Raw genomic sequence first — 19423 nt, 5'->3', positions numbered from 1 at the left:
GTAAAAAAAAACGTCAATGCTTTTTAGACAATTAGAAAGCTAATGACAGTTTATTGGTTTCTGTGTGTCTTGTGATGAAACATGCATATGACAATGAGTCATGAGACAGGCAAGAACAAATGAGAATCAACGTTATCACCATTTATTTTAACTTGCTATGCTGATGCTTGGATATATATTACTAAATGAATAGTTTGGTTCCAACACGCGATAAACACCATTTAAAAAAATAGTTACCACCAAAATCATTATTGTATTTGGTCAGTATTAAAAAGTAAATTCTTAATTTTACGCAAAATCCAATATCAGCTGTGTTATTCTGTCATCTTTTCTCCCTTTTTCCAAACTGCGACAAACGCCATTCCTCCTTTTCTGCAGAATGCAATAAATCCCCTTAAACAATCACAGCGCACCATTCCACGCATTGTAAACAATAATGGCGGCGCTTTGAATACACATAGATTCCTAGTTTTCTTCATCTACTTTGTACTTCGTGATCAACAAACAAACAAAAACAAAATAATACTTTTGATGGCATTGATAAACCTGTGGTGGTTTTCTGTGGCGGGGAAGAAACGTAAGCCATCAAAATCGAATAATTTACGAGAGAGGCACTCGGGCGAAAGAAAATGCCGGCTGTTGCTTGTTCTCCCGACAGCATCAAGCTTTTGTCATGCTAACACATTGACCCCAGGGCATCTTATGAAAAAATTCCCATTATTTTACACGAAGTCAACGAAAATCGACCAATGACCAAAACATTTTACAGCTGATCGCTGTCAAAAAAGTTCAGCAACGACGTCCCAAGGATGACAGCGGCAATGACAGTGTTCTTAATATGACAAAGTAAGTGTTTTGATTAATGCCATTAATGTTTATTTTTTCACTAGTCAACTAAATGAATATAACATGGCAAAGATGAATGCACATTTATATATTGATTCAATAGATTTATAGCATTTTGAAAAAAATATCAATTTTTATGATAAATCTTTGAAAATCAAATTATGCATTTTAATTTTTTATGTTATTATAACCTAAAGATGCTATGTGAACGTTTTGTAACAGAAAATAGTGGTTTTCATCTTGTCACTTTCTTGGTATAGAAAACACATTTTTACCCAAATTAGTCAAAATGGATTTATTGGGTTTTGGAACCAAACTCTTTGGACTGCTTTAATATACAATTACTAGGTTAATTATAGACCCAATATATAGTGTGGCTATGGTTTAACCCACTTTTAGCCAAAATAATATTGTTTTGTTATATGTCGTTTTTGCAAATATAACTAAGCAAAGCCAACAGTGATTATAAGGTGTTTGGTCATATTTATTTATTTTATTTTATTTATTTTTGGGCTATGGTTAGACTTCTATGAAATTTTCACTGACAGCCCATATTTTGCCTTTTTATTAACCTAGACATCTGAACTGTGTTTTGCTTTTTGTGTTTAAAAGCAAAATTGTATGTATTGGGTTATTTTCGCTGGATTTGCGACATTTCTATTATTACATAAGCTAGAATTAATACATGTTTTCTCTCACAAACATATCACGTCGCTTTAGAAGAAATGTATTAACCCACTGGAGTCATTTAGATTACTTTAATGATGGATGGATGTGCTTTCTGCAGCTTCACCGTTGACCCCCCATGTAAGAAAATACGGCATTATGTGGTATAGTCACAAAATATTTGATTTATTTAGTGATGTTCATCTTCATTTGATTTATTTAGTCATGTTCATGGACACGATATCCTCTTTTTTTCTTGTCTATGAGCACGAATGTCATTTTCGTGCCACTCGTCAGGTTTTGTTTATTGTTCATGTCATTTTATGTATTGGTTTCTCTATTTTTTTCAATTTTCGCTTGGGGTTGGAACGACTTTCTGTTACATTTCAGAAATCCTAACCCAAGCCACAAATCTAACCCCAAGTGACAATGGTTTAAAAATAGAAAAAACCCTAACCCTGACACAAAAAAGAAAGTCGTGCTTGGGGACACGAAAAACAATATATAGAAATTTGTGCTGAGTGACACGAAAAAGACATGCTCATTGACATGAAAAAATAAAAAAATGTGTCCATGAACATAAATAAATCAAATATTTTGTGACTATACCACAAAATGCAGTGAGACAGGGTTGGAAAACAACATGACAGATATTAGTTTGTGATAAACTGAAGAAAGGAAGTAATGTACATCTGGGATAACATGAGAGTAAATTTTCATATTTGGGCGAACTGTCCCTATAAAAACACTTGGCATGTGAATCATTTTGTGTGCTTCGATTGCATCAGGTTGGTTTTAGAGTGAGGGCACCTGGTTGAAGTTACCTAAACACGTTTACAGCTTTTCACAAGAGGTGACCCATCTTCAATGTGTCTCTTGTGGATTCGACTTAACCCCTGTTAAGCACAAAACCTTTGGAGACTGATGTTCCTTAGTCCTTGTTATGGACATAGGAAACACTTACGAGCTTTCCGTTTCTTGTGTGTCATTCGTGTGAATTTCTCGAAAGCCCATGTACGTCATCTACGCTGCCAGACTGACACATTCAAGCTGAAATAAATGTGTGAACGGCCATGACTAATACATCTGAGTTTGTCCCTTTAAATTCACCTCTCTCCTTCCATCGCCATTTCTATTTTTCAATGCCTCAGTTTTGATCCTCCGGTTGCCTCGAGCAAGCAGACTGCATATTGCAGTCAACACACGTCTGGCTCCCTGTTTGTTCTGTGGTGTGTGTGCCTGTTTTAAAGGAGGACAGGGGTGCACATACACAGGACTAAAACGCATTGAGGAGAGAGAGGACGGGCATGCATCAAGATTAAAAAGAAACCAAGTGTATAATTGCTCCTCTGTCTGCGTCTCATTCTTCATCTGTGGATAGAGGAGATCTGCAGAAAGGTAAGTGGATTATGGTGGATGTTGTGAGTTAATGATGGAGGAAATGAGTGTATTAGCACTTGACGAGCACAAAACAGAATCTTCAGAGCAGATGCATTCGGCTTTCGTCTTCTTTTCGTGCTTTCTTTAACATTATGTCGTTTTCCGTGCATGTGTTCGTTTTGATTTGCTGCAGCTCACCCTGTTGATCTTTACATTTACTGTATGCATTTAGGAGACGCTTTCATCCAAGCAACTTGGAGTAGACTCAAGGTATACTTTTTTTTTTATCAGTATGCATGCTTTCTGGGATTCGAACTCGTAACCTTTGCATTGGTAATAACAAGCATATGTTGCATTTTGGGGTTCATGTCCTGGTTAACTTGCTTAATCGATATGATGTCTTTGGTTAACCAGCTTAGCTGAGGAGCACAGGTTCTTAGTTAACCAGCTGTGCATTACAGGTGCATTACTTGGAACAGCATAAACCAGCATGAGGATTTACTGTATGCTGTTTTTTTCAGCCACCTGAAATATTTAATCTGTTTACCCATCCGTGATAAAAACACAACTCAAATGCCCTCCCTCATACTGTCGTGCTGTTTTTTCCGGATATTTCATAACTAGTGCAGAGTGAAAACAGGTGTCAGGTGCTTTCGGTTGCATTTGTAACTGAAGAAAGGAATGTAAGTGGCCACATTATGTTTGGTGTGGCCGTGTCTGTTGTGTTTTTATTACTGAATGTGCTCTTTACGTGTTTGTTTTTGTGTTGCCACGAAACAAAAGTGACTGGAACAGGAAAAAGGCTCAAAATTAATGTGATGATAGACACAAATTTGCTCTAAAATCACTGCGATTGACCAAGGTGTTGCATTGTTATTACAAGCAATGTGTAGCAAAGTTCACAAAAACCCAGCTTACGTAATTTATTTGCAATTTGCTGTAAAATCATCCTATGTAAAGAACCGTAATTGAAAATATAATCTTGATATATTTAATATTAACTGAGTAAGGTCATGTCAAAGTTTGAAATAAATATAAAATCAATGACTGAATCAAAAATATGACCCTTTAGCCTGAATTTCGCAGACAGGGTCACATGCATTTTAATGCATTTAAAAAAGATTTGTCCTTCGTTTTTATGACCGTCTGTGAAACATCATCTTGCATTGTCTCCCAGACGTCTCGCTGTCTGTCTGCGTATGATATGCCCTTCAGACTAATTCAAAATATAGTACAGAATAACAATTCTGCAACTCGGTGCAAACCAACACTCGTGCGACTGCGCATTGTGAACGTCAGAACAAAAGCTTCCCAGAAAGCATCACAAAAAAAACATATTTAGGTTGCATACGCAAGCACACACATAAAAACATAAAATTAGGACCGCTTTGGAATGTACCACAAAAGATGCAAGCACGAGTCCAGGTTACTGTCTCTTAGCAACAGACGGGCATTCACCTCCACTGTGCTGGTTGCCAAGAGTGACGATGTTACTTGGAGCTCAAATCAGATAACAAGATATTCATGTGCTTTATACACACCATAAATCTGTTTCTGCCAAATGGGTATCAGAGTGGATTTTACGATTTAAATCTCCCAGAATCTTTCATCCGGATATGAGCAGAATGATTTAATCTAATTTCATTCTCTTCGCAGGTCCTTGGTGGTGGTGACGACAGCTGTTTGGAAATTAAACATCCGCGCGATGCACACTCCTGTGTCCATGCTGATGGGGGTCGTGTTCGCTCCCTTGGGCCTTGTGCTGGTATTCACCGCAGCCATCACGCCACAGTGGAGGGAGGGGCAGGCGCGGCTGGGTGCCCCAGGGCGCGCCGGAGCTACGGAGCTCCTCCTACTTCGTTCGGATGGATTATGGGAAAGCTGCCTGCAGGTGGTGCACTCCGAGCTTAAAGAATGCTGGCCCGTGTCGGGATCCTACCAACGGGATGCCAGGGTTCGAATGGTTCAGGGATTGGTGCTGTCATCCCTCTTTTTGTGCGGTGCGGGGATCGTACTCGCTTGCGTGGGAGTTCGTTGCTGGACTGATATTCCTCTCAGGAGTGTAGCGGCAGCTGGTGGCCTGTTGGTGGCGATGGCAGGCGTGCTCAGTCTGGCTGCTTTAGGGGTGTACACGTGCCATCTGTCAAAGCTGGGGATCGAGGTGGATTCAGCCGTAACTGACACCCAGGGACTGAACATACATAAGCCACCGCGACTAACGTTACACCCGGCCGGATCGCTTTATTTTGGGTGGGTGGGTGCTTGGGTACAAGTGATGGGAGGGGCGGCTTTGCTGTTTGGGTTTAAGAGCATGCGGTGCCCAACCTGTCCCAAACAGAGACTCAAAGAGAGTGCAGAGATGTATGAGGTGAACTGTTAGAAATATTCGCATCAGATGAGCGAGATAAGAAGTTCTTTAAAATGGGGAGAACAGCGTATTGCTCTTGCGCTGGATGCAACGTTGCATTGCAGTTAATGCGAAAAACACTGTTCTGGGTTAAATACCAACCTGATTTCAAAAATAATCCGTATTTTTAGTAGGCGGCTAATTTGCATGAATTTGTACAAAGCGAATTGTACAAAAATGTTAATAATGATACCCCGCACCTAATCCCAAGTCACAGGTGTGAAAGCCAATCGTACAAAAACATACGATTTTTGTCGATCGAATTAATACGAATTAGCCACCTGGTAAAATACGTACGAATTGCCATTGTGTTGTAAATACAAACTCTATTAACAGCATCTTTGGCTTGCTGAAACAAATTCAACTTGTTGCATATAAAAAACAAAGCAGATGTCTTTGGGGCATTATTATAAATGTGTAATTGTCAATGCATTTTTGTTTGCTTTCATGCAGAAAGTCAAAAATGTCAGTGGTAATTTTTAGTAGGCCACAGTCGTGTGTGTGCAAAGAGGAAAACCTCTGAAACTTTACATAAAGTACTGAATCATTACCAGAAGCCTTAGTTATTCAGATGTTACTATTCTCGTACGTGGTGTCTCTGTATTACGACATCGCTCGTAAGTTTAAGTGTACATCATGACAGAGCTGTTCAACAATCTTTACAAGCTTTAATGAAATGATAGCAATGTGCTAATGTCACAAGGCTGAATAGCATTTTGGGCTTTCCTGCTACTACATGAGATTTCATTTCATCCAAGGCTTATGGCTACTAAACATGTCTAAGATTTAAACCAGCAGTATTTTGCATTGTAAATATGTGTAGTTTTTGACTGTTGTATTGTCGATTTTTCTAAACAAATGGTACAATGCTTATTTTTATGCTTCACTTTAGTCGTGTTAAACATTTGACAGCTTGTAACATTTCAGTCAACGCGTCTTTATCTACTGGCCTCTTGTCATGCTAATAAATTGTGATTTTACGCTGAACTGTTTGTTTGGGCATATACGTGGCTTTCTAACTTTCCACATTACACAGAACCACAAAATGGCATTTAAAAAAATCCATCCCTACTGAAAAGACCAGCTAAAACCAGCCTAAGGTGGTTGGCTGGTTTTAACTGGTGTCCCATTTTGTTAAGCTAGTGTAGTGCCCTTAGGGGTTTTTGGACATTAGCTGACCCACCAGCTTAAAGGAATAGTTCACCCAAAAATAAAAATTCTGTCATTGTTTACTCACTCTCATGTTGTTACAAACCTGTATGAATTTATTTGTTCTGATGAACACAAATAAAGATATTTTAAGTAATGTTTTGTACAAACCAAACCGTTCGTAAGCCCCATTCACTTAAAAATAATATGGATGGGGCTTATGAACAGTTTGGTTACAAACATTACTCAAAATATCTTCATTTGTGTTCATCAGAACAGCTGGTTTTAGCTGGTGGGTCGGTTACGGTCAACTACGCAAAGGCTACAGATAACCTACAACGTAGACCTTATGCACGACTATAAATTGGACTATGCTGCCTTCACATGCTATGGAAAAATAATATTTTCCATTTGTGAGCTGGTATTTACCAGTGTGTTGTGTTCAGGTGCTTTTGTTGTCGTACTGGAGGAAAATACGTTCACGTGAGTAAACTGCCTGATCGCTCATTACTAGGAGGCTCCTATTGACTGCTAGCTAGCATCTGCTCTGGGTAGGTAACACCAAACCATAACGGTATTTTTAAAACTGACACTGAGTGTTAACGCATTATTATTACATTTGTCAATGACACAACATTGTATAGGCTACAAAAACTATGTGCTAACAGTAGCAAAAATGTTTAGTAGTGTACAATGCTTATCATTCACGGCCCTGTCCCAAATGGGACACTCTGGACTTGTGGTCCTCCTCAGAGTCCACACTTTGATGACATCATGTAATGCAGACTTTAGGGACCCTTGATGCGAGTCCACGTGGTTGCACCGGAGTCGTATTTTGGGACAGACTCGAGCGTCAAGCCGGAAATTGCTCTTTCGCAAGGACTTCTGGGTTGGTAAAGTGCACGAAGCTCAACGCATCAATGACAGATGACAGATGGGACACCCTTCGGATTCGTAGACTAAGCGAGCATGCGCAATTTAAGGCCACGAAGTCGAAAGTCCACATGAAGTGTGCCATTTGGGACAGGGCCCACGACTCTTCTGTTGCTCTCTGCCATTTTGAAAAGGTCAAAGGTTATCTCATCTCGGCAACTCGTGCATCAAAATATTCTACGAGTTGCCTAGTGGACAGTACCACACAAGTGGGTGTTCATGTGCATTTTCCACGTCAGCTTTTGGTATTTACCATAATTACCACAGCACGTGAAGGCAGCACTAGTCTCCCAGCCTGACCAACTAAAAAAGTGGCCAAAAACCCTCTACAACCAGCCTGCTACATCATCTTAACCAGCTAAAACCAGGCTGGAAGACCAGCTTAGGCTAGTTTTAGCTGGTCTTCCCAATAGGTATGTTTGTTTTAGCTTAGTTTATTTTAATGTCTGTTTTGATACAATCAGACAACAATCATGTATTTTATTCATTTTTGGTAGTAATCTAGAAAAACATCCGATCGATTAAATAACAGCTAAAAATATCGGCCAAACAATTGTGTATGTTTTTACAGTTTAATAGCTGAGCTGAATTACTGTAAAAACTAATTATTACACAATTTAATGTTTTGTTATGACAGCTTATAACTGTAAATATTTGCATTTGTACTTGAAAAACGATAAAATTTTGTGTTTTATATACAGTATTAGGGCTTAAAATGCAAATCTCATTCAACTCGGTCATCAGCGGGTATTAAACATAGATAGACGCCATCATATCGGACTTCCCTATGTAGGTAACCATAGCAACAAGTAGACCGCTCTGATACTTTCTGGTAAGATCTTTAAATTACTAAATATACCAACAAAACACGAATACTGGTATTATTTTGAATAGTACACCTCACAAATACTTAATTATTTAAAAACTGTTTAATTGACGTTTGGTTATGTCTGCTGTGGGCGCGGAAAGTTGAGGGTGCGCGAGACAAACTAACTTCGCGCCTAAAGATGCTAATTGCTGAATACAAACTGTTTAGGTTGTTTTAATTTCTATTTATCTCTCTGCACAAAGGTTTAGGTATTATAGCGATACATCATAGATAAATAAACACCGTAGGCTATCCATCAGGAAGAGAAAGCAATGCAACATACATAAACATACATATAAATGTATAGACAGTACGGTACACCTAAAGGCTTGAATACGAGAAACATGTTGCTTGCAAAATGCTTCACTTACCTCAAATGAATAGTTCACCCGAAAATGAACTTTTACTTACCCTAAAGGCAGAATTAAGGCTGACCTCTGACCCAACGTTACACAAATCCATCGCGTCACCTCAGAATACATAATAACTGTATGGATTTGCGTCACTAATGCCTTTATAAAGCTAAAATGAAAGTATTAAATATAACTCTGCATGTGTTTGACTGAAACAAAAAAGTCATAAACAACTAAAATGGCTCTAGGATGAGCAATAAAAGACTCATTTTCAATCTGAGGTGAACGATTCCTTTAAGAAAAAAGTACAGGGCGCCACCGTGTGGCCATTTTGAAAATAACCACTTTTGGGCGTACAAACGTTATTGCAGTGTGAGGTATTTATTTATTTAAAGGTATAGTTCACCCAAAAATGAAAATTATTTCATCATTTACTAACTCTCATTCTGTTACAAACCTGTATAAATTTCTTTGTTCTAATGAACACAAAGGAAGATACCTTGAGAAAGTGTCAAACCGTTCATGAGCACCATTCACTTCCATAGTATTCTTTTTTCCTACTATGGAAGTGAATGGGGTGTACAAACGGAAAAATGTTTTACAAACATTTATTAAAATGTCCTCCCCTGTGTTCATCAAAAAAAAAAAAAAAAAATTTAAACAGGTTTGCAACAACATGAGAGTGAATAAATAAGGACAGAACTGTCATTTTTGGCTAAACTATCCCTTTAAGAAAAAGTTTTCAGGATCTGTATTGCCATCCAGAAAATTTATTTATAATAAAAAAATAAATTTGTATTAAACAAACACTTTCATGTCTTTTCTATTAGCCGAACGTTCCAAAAACATTCATAAAACCATTTCTGACATTGCATACTTAAGAAAATATTACTGTATACTGTATACCTGAAGTAATAACAAATACGCATCCTATTATTATAATTCTAATATTAAAATTTTCAAGAAACTTAGTTAAAATTAAACACATCATGATCAGTGTCCTTAAAGCAACACCAAAGAGTTTTTTTTACCTTAAAATAACGTTTCCAAAAAAGTTTCAGTTGTTCATCCACTCGAAACAGAGGCTTTGCAGCCCTCTATCGGCCAAAACCGCACTAAAGAAGTTTCCAACAGTCGGGTCGCGGTCCTGTAGTTCGAGTAAAAACTACAAAAACTTGCTTTACGGCAGACCTACAATCCAATCAGAGCCAGCTTTGCTGCAGTAGGCTAAATTATTTACGATAGTAATGAACAATTCTGCTTTCAACCTGTAGGGGGAGCAAAGAGCAAAAACTCTTTAGTGTTGCTTTAACAAGTGCCTAAAGTTCATCAAAAAAGGCAGTTTATCATAAATTCAGTGATAGTTCAGAGTACACGTACAGCAGTGTCATTCAAAATCTCCTCTGTCCCATATGAGTTGAATTTCAGATCATTTATATCAATGTAAGATCATTGTTGTATGCAGTTTGGTTGTATAATGTCAGTTTGTATACGTGTTTCATATGTAAAAGTAGTTTTCTGTAGGAGGCGTATTTTCCACGCCAGTGATCTGTGTTTGCAAAGGCGCTGTTGTGTCTTTAGGGGTTGAGTCTCCATCATCAGATATTTCAGCATCTACCAACTGTTCCCCTTCGCTCAGGTTCACTTCGCTCGGCTCTTCTTCACCTTTGGAAGTCTCTGTACTGGGTGCGGCTATCGCTTTCTGCTCTTTCTCATTGGCCGGTTTTTCAATGTCCTGAAGCAGCTCTTCGTTAAAAACTTTCCACTCGCGAAACTTCTGCGGAGTGAACTCAGAATCCTCCAACATCTTATTAATAAGCTGTAGCTCCGCCTCTTTTGCCTTAAAACAACAGGAGCCAATGAGAAATTATGAACAATTTTGTACAAAAATTGCGTGCATCAACAGAGGCAAGGAAATTTGGATTTATCACAAGAAAATATTTTATATTTTTATAAGTTTATTGATTTAAAATGACCTTAAGTGTACTCTGGAGGGCACGAAGTGTGTGAATTTTTTCATTGATGACAGGGTTCTTGTTGCGTTTGATGAAGGATTTACGAAGCTGGTCATGCGTCAATGGCTGGTTCTGACCAATCAGAGACACTCCTCCTTTCTTCAGGCTATGAAACATTTCATCCATCTCATCTACACTTCCTGAGAGACAGAGAGAGGGAAGAAAGCGAGACCGAGTTTGTTTAAAGATACAATATAAATCAATGTTTAAAGAGTAACATGATATTTCACGCTACTTTACCTGTTATTTTACGCCCCCCTGCTGTTGAAATAGTCATCGGCTCTGGAGCTGATGTCCTGTTTTTCTTATCTTTCGTTCGGGGGAGTGTGTTTGATTGAGGCTGTGTTTTCTATTACATAAAGTAAAAAGATATTTTTATGTTTCACATCATCATTCCATCCATTTAAATTTTTTGCATTTGATCTGTTTATGTGTTTATATAGAAAAATTAAGAGACCACACCGGTTTTGCCTTTATCATCATTAGATCAAAAAATATGTGATAAAATATTGGGCTTATTGGGATGTGCACCATCTAATTTGAGCTACAGATGAAAGAAAGTATAAACATTGAATTTGCCTATTAAATTGAGGTTTTTATAAAAATAAGTACATTAAGCCCTCGTTTAGCGATCCCATGCATGCTCTAAATATTTGTTAAACATCTAAAATGATCTTTTTTGTACATTTTCTGAGATTCTATTGGGGTAGGGGCGTGTTTGTTAAAGTGATTTCAAATGTCAATATTGGCATTCAGAGATCATGCACCCTTCCTTTAACTGTTGGAAAAAATATCTGATGACAAAAACGGTTTGGCAAGATGAGAGAAAAAAAACTTGTTTTAAAGCACCCATCAGGTTTATTTCAATGCACATAGTGTATTAATGTTAATTTTATGCAATAAAAAATTACATTTCCACCATTTTTATGAAAGTTATGACTGAATGGACCTCACAATGTCAAATGGTGTAACCGCCAAAGAATGAGAAATATTAAATATTTTATTCACCTTGATGGCATGTAATCATAAAAAAAATATTATTTCTAAATGTAAATTTTAATGCGTTTTTGTAATATTTGTCCTGACATATGCTGAAAACAGCTCTGTTTTTTAAATAATGTTTGACAAATTATTTAAAAATGTATGTAAAAAAATCATATTACATTAAACTAGATGATTATATTTTATTCCATATTTTTTGTGAATATATTTATATTTTAATAAAAAAAAAATACCAGTTACTCCAATTGACACATGACCGGTTACAGCACATTGACATTTTTGCAATTATCCCCCAAATATTCTTTCAAAATGAAATAAAACCAGAAATTTTAGACTTGGTCCTCAAAAAAGAGAATGTGTGCAAGTAATCTTCAAATTTACTTTGTAATTTTAACCCTTTTACATTTAATTGAACCATAAGGAAAAAATGAATGTCATGCCATTGACCCGTGTAACATAACTGCCTAAGATCCTTGCATAAAATCTATAGATATTAAAACTGTCTGTCTCAATGTCAATCAAACAATAAAAGAAAGAAAAAAGTTGAACACATATTTTCTTATAGATATTGTGTTTGACTATGTGTGTTCTAAATCTATTAGTTTTACTGGTGATTTTAAGGTATCTATGCAGTGATTTTGTTTTTTAACCTTAAAAATTATTTAACTCTTTGCTGACTCTATCAACTTCAAACACATGTCAAATGAAAAATAAAAAAATTGCTCAATCCGACTCAATTTGCCAGCACGGATCACAAATTTTCATTCATTGTAAATAAGATTTGTTGGTTTAACTTGAAAAAATGTGTTACTTGGTTGCCTTAAATTTTTGAGTTCCTTTATCTTAAAAATATTAGTAAAAAAAATTTGTAAAAATTGTTGTGTCAACTAATATATTTAAGTTATAAAGGTAACCAACAATTGTTTTACAGTGCTTTTTAACTATTCCTAAAATACATGTAAGAACATTAGTGCCATTTTCTTTAAAAATGGATATAAACTTGTTTTCTTTGCCGTATTCAAAATCTGAAAATACTACATCTTTTTTCATTTGTCTGATTTCAGTTTTGCAATGCAAATAAAAATATAATTTTTTATAAGGAATTTGGCACAAATGTTGTCGGTAATTGTTTGTGTTTATGTCCATGTGTGTGAGTGTGTGATATCCTCACCGCAGCAACTTTCTTCCGGGGAGTGAGAGGTGAACGAGATGTTTCCTCCTCAGATTCGGTTTCACTGTAACAATCTGACAACAGAAACATCATCCATTAAAGTACTGTCCATAAAAAAACCATCAACCATCTTTACACTGCAGAAACAGCATGTATACCATAAAAATATGCATTTATAAAGATTTTATAAAACAAATTGCAACGTAATAATGAAGCTTTGAATGCCATTCCATCCAAGATAACAGTAAATGTTTTCTTTCCATACCTTCCTCGCTATCCGGCTGACTTTGAGCAGTTTTCTTGTGCTTCTGAATGGCTATTATTAAACAGTTAATCCATCTATTGAGAAAGAATCAGTAGGCATAAGAAACAGAATCAGAAACAGACTTTTTAACACTTGTGCAATATTGTTTAATGACCAATAGGGGGCACTGTTGACCATCTTTGAGAAATTCACTAACAAATACAACTCAAAGGATTAAAAAGACTAAATGGGGGCGTTAATTTAGTTTTGACATTGAAATTCTCTGCGGCTTTGTAGACGGATCAGCATGCTTATTGTCTTTGTCTGACTTTGAAATGCATTTGACCTGAGCTTTTGCATTAATGCACCAGTCAAAGTCATTAAGAGCCATTATTAAACAGACTATAGTTCAATACATCTAAATAAATGAGCCACATTCAAAGCAAAGCACAAAATACAGATAAACTCATTATATATTAATGTGGCGAGTTGCTTGGTAACCGCTAAGAGACGATAGTTAGGATGATGAACTATATCACTTGGTGGTCTAAGCGCAGCTTTTATTCATGGTAAAATCACTACGATGCATGACATTTTGCAGCTTACTGTTTTATTTAAGCATTGAGATCCAAACAATAATACAGGCTGAGATATTACTAAAACAGTACTGAGTTCCATTTGTAAAACCATGGTTTTATCTTATGTTTTTTCTCCTGATGTGTCTAGTATTATCAATTGACTAATGTGGGAGAATGAGGGTTAACATGAATTGCAGCATGGTCTCCTCGACCGCACTATATTTAAAGTCATCGAGTCGACATGAAGTGCAAAACAAAGCATCATTTTAAACTATATGTATAATGCCCTTATATAAATCCTGAATAACTGCTATAGCTCGAAGTATGGAAGTTGACCTATGAAAGGCATACATTTATAGCAAGCGTGTATTATAATTTATTGCATCTAAAACATTTATATAAAATGAAATGTCAAAATGTATTTGTGCATGAGCAGAAGCGCAGCGCAGGCAAGATCTAATCATCGTGACATTTCAACATCAATAATTTTACAAAAGTAAAATGCCATGAATGTCTGGCCGCATCATCTGACGTAAGGTACCATTAAATAAAATGCTTATGTGCGATTACACTCACTTGCTCATGTCGGTCACATTTTCCGCAGCGAAGAAGAAATCCTGAAAGCGTTGGTGGCACATTTTAAATACACTAGGATGAAACAAAGAGAGAGAGAGAGAGAGAGAAAGATGATAATACCCATTACTTTTATGGCAAAGGCTTAAGCGGCTTAATGAAAAAATGCGAACTCATTTGTCATCACGTTGGCAGGGTCTGCTGTGTTTGTGGACTGCGGGGGAAGATCTGAGGAGTGTAAAGTGTAATTCTGTTGTCACACATCTCCAACTAACTGCCCTCCTGAATCCGATAATCTCACTCTCTCAGCCAACAGCAAACACAGAGACCCCGCGAGCATCCTTACTTATGTTTCTTAATAACACAAACAATCATTTGGAGATGACTTTTATGCAGTTAGTCAATTAGTATCATGACACTTAAAATGTCATCTATCAATAGTAACAAGCGAGTAATCTGTCTGTCATGAGTATGGGTATGGTACTCACTACTTCCTCTTGTGTTCCCCTGCACTTTCAATACTGTAGCTGCCGATCTTGATCAAGCCCTCCGCCTTCTCCTCCTGCACAACAACATGGGTTTCAATTTCAGTTTCGGTTCATCCACCTACAGTATATCACTAGATTTTGTTTAAGTTTGTAAATGTTAACAGTAGGGATGCATAACGATTAATCGTGATTAATCTGTAGCAGAATAAAAGTTTTTGTCTACATCATATATGTGTGTGAACTGTGCATAATAATTATGTATATATAAATATGGACACATGCATGTATAATTTTAAGAAAAAATATATATTTATATATTAAGTATTTATATTACATATAATATAAATTATAAATAAATATACAAATGTATATGTAAACATTTCTTAAATATATACATGCATGCATGTGTGTGTGCATTTATCTATACAAAGTTATTATACACAGTTCACAAACATATATGATGTAAACAAAAACTTTTATTCTGCTATGGATTAATTGCGATTAATCGTTATGCATCCCAAGTTAACAGTACAGTAAAGACCAAATGGGTCGCTATTTATTTTACAAAACATTTCTAAGACATATATAAAGAGTGAGGTCTAGCCAACCATTATTTATGTATCATTATACTTATATACAGTGGTGGCCGGTGACTTCCTTTTTCGAGGGCGCTCGATGCGAAGTTCGTCACGACATGTATGTATCCCGTCATGTGTGTGGTTCCTTTTTTCAAAATATGTGTTCGGCGCATCAAGAGATCCTGTGTGCATCACGTGTCTGGTCAAAATAAGTGCGTCTAAAGGGTTTATGATAAAAGAGACGCTCGCGTTTGCCAGATACTCGCATAATCTCATGCATAATCAAAGTTTACTGTTAAGGGAGTGTCTTGTGTGTATTTTGTGAACATGAGCGTATCATAAAGGGTTTTAACGCGTGTGTAGCAGCCACTTATTTTGACAAAACACGTGATGCACATGGTTCACATGACGAAACAAACACACATTTTGAAAAAAGCAAGAAACACACATGACACTCCAAAAACTTATTTTGAATTAGGGCCCCTCGGATGAGCAGTCACGAGCCGCCACTGCTTATATATGCTTGACACATACTAACCTGTTGACTGGTATACCAATACAGTGTTGGACCTTTTAGGACAAACCAACATCTCTGCCATTTCTGGGTCCTGAAGACACCCATTTCTTTTCTTTTTTTCCAGAGCCAACCATCACAGTCTGGACGGACGAGCTCTCGACAGGACACTCTTCTTCGGCTCATCGCAGTCCGTGTTCCTGAAATATGTGCAAGGGTATCACATAGGTCATAATTTTTGGATGAAATAAGGTAAAGTTACGTTTATTTATATACTCCTTTTTTACAGTGTCGCATTCTTTTTCTTGGACTATCAGACACTTAAAGGTGCAGTGTGTAAATTTTAGCGGCATCTAGTGGTGAGGTTGCAAATTGCAACCAACGGCTTAGTCCACTGCTCACCCCTCACTTTTGAAACACATAGAGAAGCTACGGTAGCCACCACCGGACAAACATGTCATCGTCGGAGACAACTTAGTAAAAAAATTGTCCGTTAAGGGCTTCTGTAGAAAAATGGCGGCACAAAATGGCGACTTCCATGTAAGGGGACCCTCTGTGTATGTAGATAAAAAGGTACTTTTCTAAGGTAATAAACACATAACGGTTCATTATGAAAGGTCTTTATACACCTCTGATAATATAGTTGTGTATATTATTTTGCATTTCTGTCAAGCGATCCTTCTAAAAATTACACACTGCACCTTTAAAGGTCACATTATTACCAGATGAAATATAAGTCTCAGGATGTGTCTGTGAAGTTTCAGCTCAAAATACACCACAGATCATTTCTTATAGCATGTCCAAAATGCCCCTATTTGGGTTGGGGTGCTGTTTTCATGTCTGTACCTTTAAATGCAATTGAGCTACAGCTCCTCACTCTCTTTCTAACAGACAGTGAGCACTTTAGGTTAAAAATAAATCTGATTGTTTTAAATACAATCGGAGACAATAGTATTTTTAGCCACATTTGCGCTACAACGTGCTAACAAACACATTAAGAAAAGCTTTCGGGTAAAATTAACCAGTAGGTCAGTGGCTGTGGGCGGCCCTTTGTTTGTGTGACGTCACATTAACAATAAAATTAAAACAGCATGTCTACTGAGACTGCTTTGGCTTAATAGGGTTGTTGTGCTCACAGACATCTTTAACTCTAAAATCCCATTCACACAGCCCTTTGTTTACAGAAAATTTCCATTAAATTGGCAAAGAGGCTTCTGTGTGAACACAAATACGTCATGTAAATGTTCTGGGATCTGGTAACATTGCTGTAACATACAAGGAATGGATTCTGTGTGAACAAGAGGCAGAAACAATGCCGTAATGAGGACGCATGTGTCATCGCAACCAGAATTTATGGTTCAGCTCTTTTACAAAGGGATTTAAAACATAACACAACATTCACGTCGAGAAATGTCGGCAAACTGGACTGAAGCAGAAATCAGGGAGCTCTTTACTATCCGTGAGATCATTCACCAGCAGAACAGCGCATCACGCGCTTCTTATGATCTTGTCTAAAATGCACGTGCATGGTTCCCCAATAGAGAAATCACGGATAACTTCAGACGCTCTTGGAAAATACATCACGTGTCTTGATGGGAACTATGCGGTATGAGTGTGAATCCACGCAAAGATTCTGGAAAATCATGGGCAGTGTGAATGAACCAAAAATCGAATGATCTCGGAAAAACGCATTTTCCGTAATCTATGTGTGAAAAGGGCTTAAGTTAAGATAAGATTTATGAATGAATAATCCACAGCTTACCTTTAGTAGACGTCTTCTTGTTCTCCTTTTCCTCCTGCAGAAAGAGAAAAGTATCACTACTCTGTTTTCAGGATTTACTGAAGATCTGCTGGTGTGTACAGATCTGCATCTGTGTTGCCACATTAACATAAAATGCTTTCTCAGCCACAACTAGTGTACTAAGATAAAGGGGCGGTTTTCCGGACATGGAATAGCTTAAGACAGGACTAGGCCTTAGTTTAAAGGAACAGTATGTAAGAAATTTATATGAATTAATCATAAAATGGCCCTGATATATCACTAGACATTAAAAAATCATTTTCATTTCAAATACTTATATCACTGACAACAGTGGTCTGGCCAGGATATTGTCATTTAAAAAGTGGAGTTGCAGCCCTCAACTGATGTTTATGTTGTCATTTTGTGTATTGGCCACCAGTTTGCAGTACCAGTTTTAGCCACAAGTTTTGTGATTGCAATACCAGTTTTGGCCACAATCCTACATACTGTTCCTTTAATTATTAGGAAATATAATTAGTTTTAACAAACATGCCTTACTAAAAAAACATTATGGGGTCTATCTTACACCCGGCGCAATGCGCGACGCAAGTGTCTTTCGCTAGTTTCCACTCTGCGCAATTATAATTTTCACGTTTAGCGCCATGTTGTTTAAATAGCAAATGCATTTGCGCCCCCTTTTGCGCCCCTGGGCGTTCTGGTCTGAAAACGAGGTGTGTTCAGGCGCATTGTTGACGCGTTGCTATCTTGAGGCAACTAAAATAGACTACGCCATTGACCAACAAAAACCTGCTCTAAAGTCTAAAGTCAATGGTGCAATATGTTTTTTGTTATTTAAAGAGCGCAGTAATACTGTATGCCCCTATAAACGGGAGGACAACGTGGGTTTGCTTATCACATAGTACATGAATGTGCAGCAGCACAAAAACACTTTTAAATATGAAAGATTAAAGGATTGAATGTAAAAGATTATTATTGAGTCTCTTGGACATAAATGAGGACTAATTATGAGACGTTAGAAGGCGCAAAGAGCTGCTTCACCTGTAGCTGTAAGTAAATAAATACTTTGCTTTAAACAAAAGCATCTGTTTTTTAAATGGTTTTTTTTAAATGATACCTCACGGATTTATTGTATATGATGACTCTATACCTGTGGATATAGTGAGATGAGAAACATTTTTAAGTATTGCTTAAAAAAAACGCTGTCCAAGTGCTGAAACGAACGTGCGGAGAGCCGCTTGTAAATTCTTTATCTTCTGTTTGTTACAAATAAAGTATTTTTAGAGTACAAACCTTATCTTACATACTTGTAAATTATTTTTTGATGATATTGGATAGCCATACATTTAAGGCAACTACAAGCCTACTTTTTTACTTCCATGACTAAAAGAAAACGATTTTTAAAGGTTTTAATAAAAAATAACAATTTCAATACAAGTGAAAAACAACACAATTATTTAACATTAATCTTAAAATGGGGATCTTTTTCCTCCGCTTAGTTTTTCAGTTTACAAAGTCCGTCATGTAAATAAGGATTAGACACAGCGCCAGCGCAACAGGCTTTTAAAGGGGATGAGAGCTGAGACTCTCATTGGTTTATTGAATGTTACGCACAAAATACTCTCATTACAAGAGGACCAACCCTTTTCGACCATGAGCTCGGCACACAAACCATTTTTCCCGTCGTTAAATTAGCAAAAGTGGATTAAGACACACCCATTTAGACGTTGCGCTGTGCGCTTTAGACAATGCGCTTAGATCGTTAAAATAGGGGCCTAATTGTGCGCATTTTGAGGCAAAACAAAGAGTACTGATGTATTTTAAGATATGTCAGTGCAAGTTGTTTTCAGTTTGGACAGCTCTTAACATTTTTTTAGTCTAGGACTAGTCTAATCTCTG

The 19423-nt window shown here is 37.0% G+C and overlaps 2 protein-coding genes across 4 annotated transcripts in view; one reads left to right on the top strand and one right to left on the bottom strand.

The window, feature by feature from the left end:
- The first annotated feature begins 2422 nt into the window (after positions 1-2422).
- cldn23l (claudin 23-like) lies at positions 2423-6286 on the top strand. Of its 3 annotated transcripts, XM_055171586.2 has the most exons (3): positions 2423-2910; positions 3125-3162; positions 4549-6286. In XM_055171586.2, the coding sequence occupies exon 3, from the start codon at positions 4598-4600 to the stop codon at positions 5270-5272; it is 675 nt and encodes a 224-aa protein (XP_055027561.1). In that variant the 5' UTR covers positions 2423-2910; positions 3125-3162; positions 4549-4597; the 3' UTR covers positions 5273-6286. The 3 variants fall into 3 exon arrangements, with proteins under 3 accessions (XP_055027561.1, XP_055027560.1, XP_055027559.2); XM_055171585.2 differs by lacking the exon at positions 3125-3162 and having other exon boundaries at positions 2426-2910; XM_055171584.2 differs by lacking the exons at positions 2423-2910; positions 3125-3162 and adding an exon at positions 4324-4457.
- Positions 6287-9356: 3070 nt separating this feature from the next.
- cnksr1 (connector enhancer of kinase suppressor of Ras 1) overlaps positions 9357-19423 on the bottom strand; it is a 48382-nt gene continuing 38315 nt past the window's right edge. The window contains exons 14-22 of the mRNA XM_073869722.1: positions 17528-17561; positions 15790-15965; positions 14674-14747; positions 14189-14260; positions 13056-13129; positions 12791-12864; positions 10858-10966; positions 10579-10757; positions 9357-10442 (exon numbers count right to left, since the gene is read on the bottom strand). Of these exons, the coding sequence (XP_073725823.1) occupies positions 10101-10442; positions 10579-10757; positions 10858-10966; positions 12791-12864; positions 13056-13129; positions 14189-14260; positions 14674-14747; positions 15790-15965; positions 17528-17561 (1134 nt within the window). The 3' untranslated portion in view covers positions 9357-10100. The remainder of the gene's footprint in view (positions 10443-10578; positions 10758-10857; positions 10967-12790; positions 12865-13055; positions 13130-14188; positions 14261-14673; positions 14748-15789; positions 15966-17527; positions 17562-19423) is intronic.

This window comes from Misgurnus anguillicaudatus, chromosome 7, assembly GCF_027580225.2.
Source record: "Misgurnus anguillicaudatus chromosome 7, ASM2758022v2, whole genome shotgun sequence".
Taxonomy (NCBI): Eukaryota; Metazoa; Chordata; class Actinopteri; order Cypriniformes; family Cobitidae; genus Misgurnus; species Misgurnus anguillicaudatus.
Note: the sequence above shows the minus strand (reverse complement) of the source record. Positions and strands in the feature narration are given on the sequence as shown.

What these genes read in the sequence shown, in the direction of transcription:
- cldn23l (XM_055171584.2), top strand. Translation starts at nt 4,417, where the DNA reads ATGTGCTTTATACACACCATAAATCTGTTTCTGCCAAATGG. An exon ending in AATCTGTTTCTGCCAAATGG is followed by an intron (nt 4,458 to 4,548) that starts GTATCAGAGTGG and finishes TTCTCTTCGCAG; the next exon opens with GTCCTTGGTGGTGGTGACGA.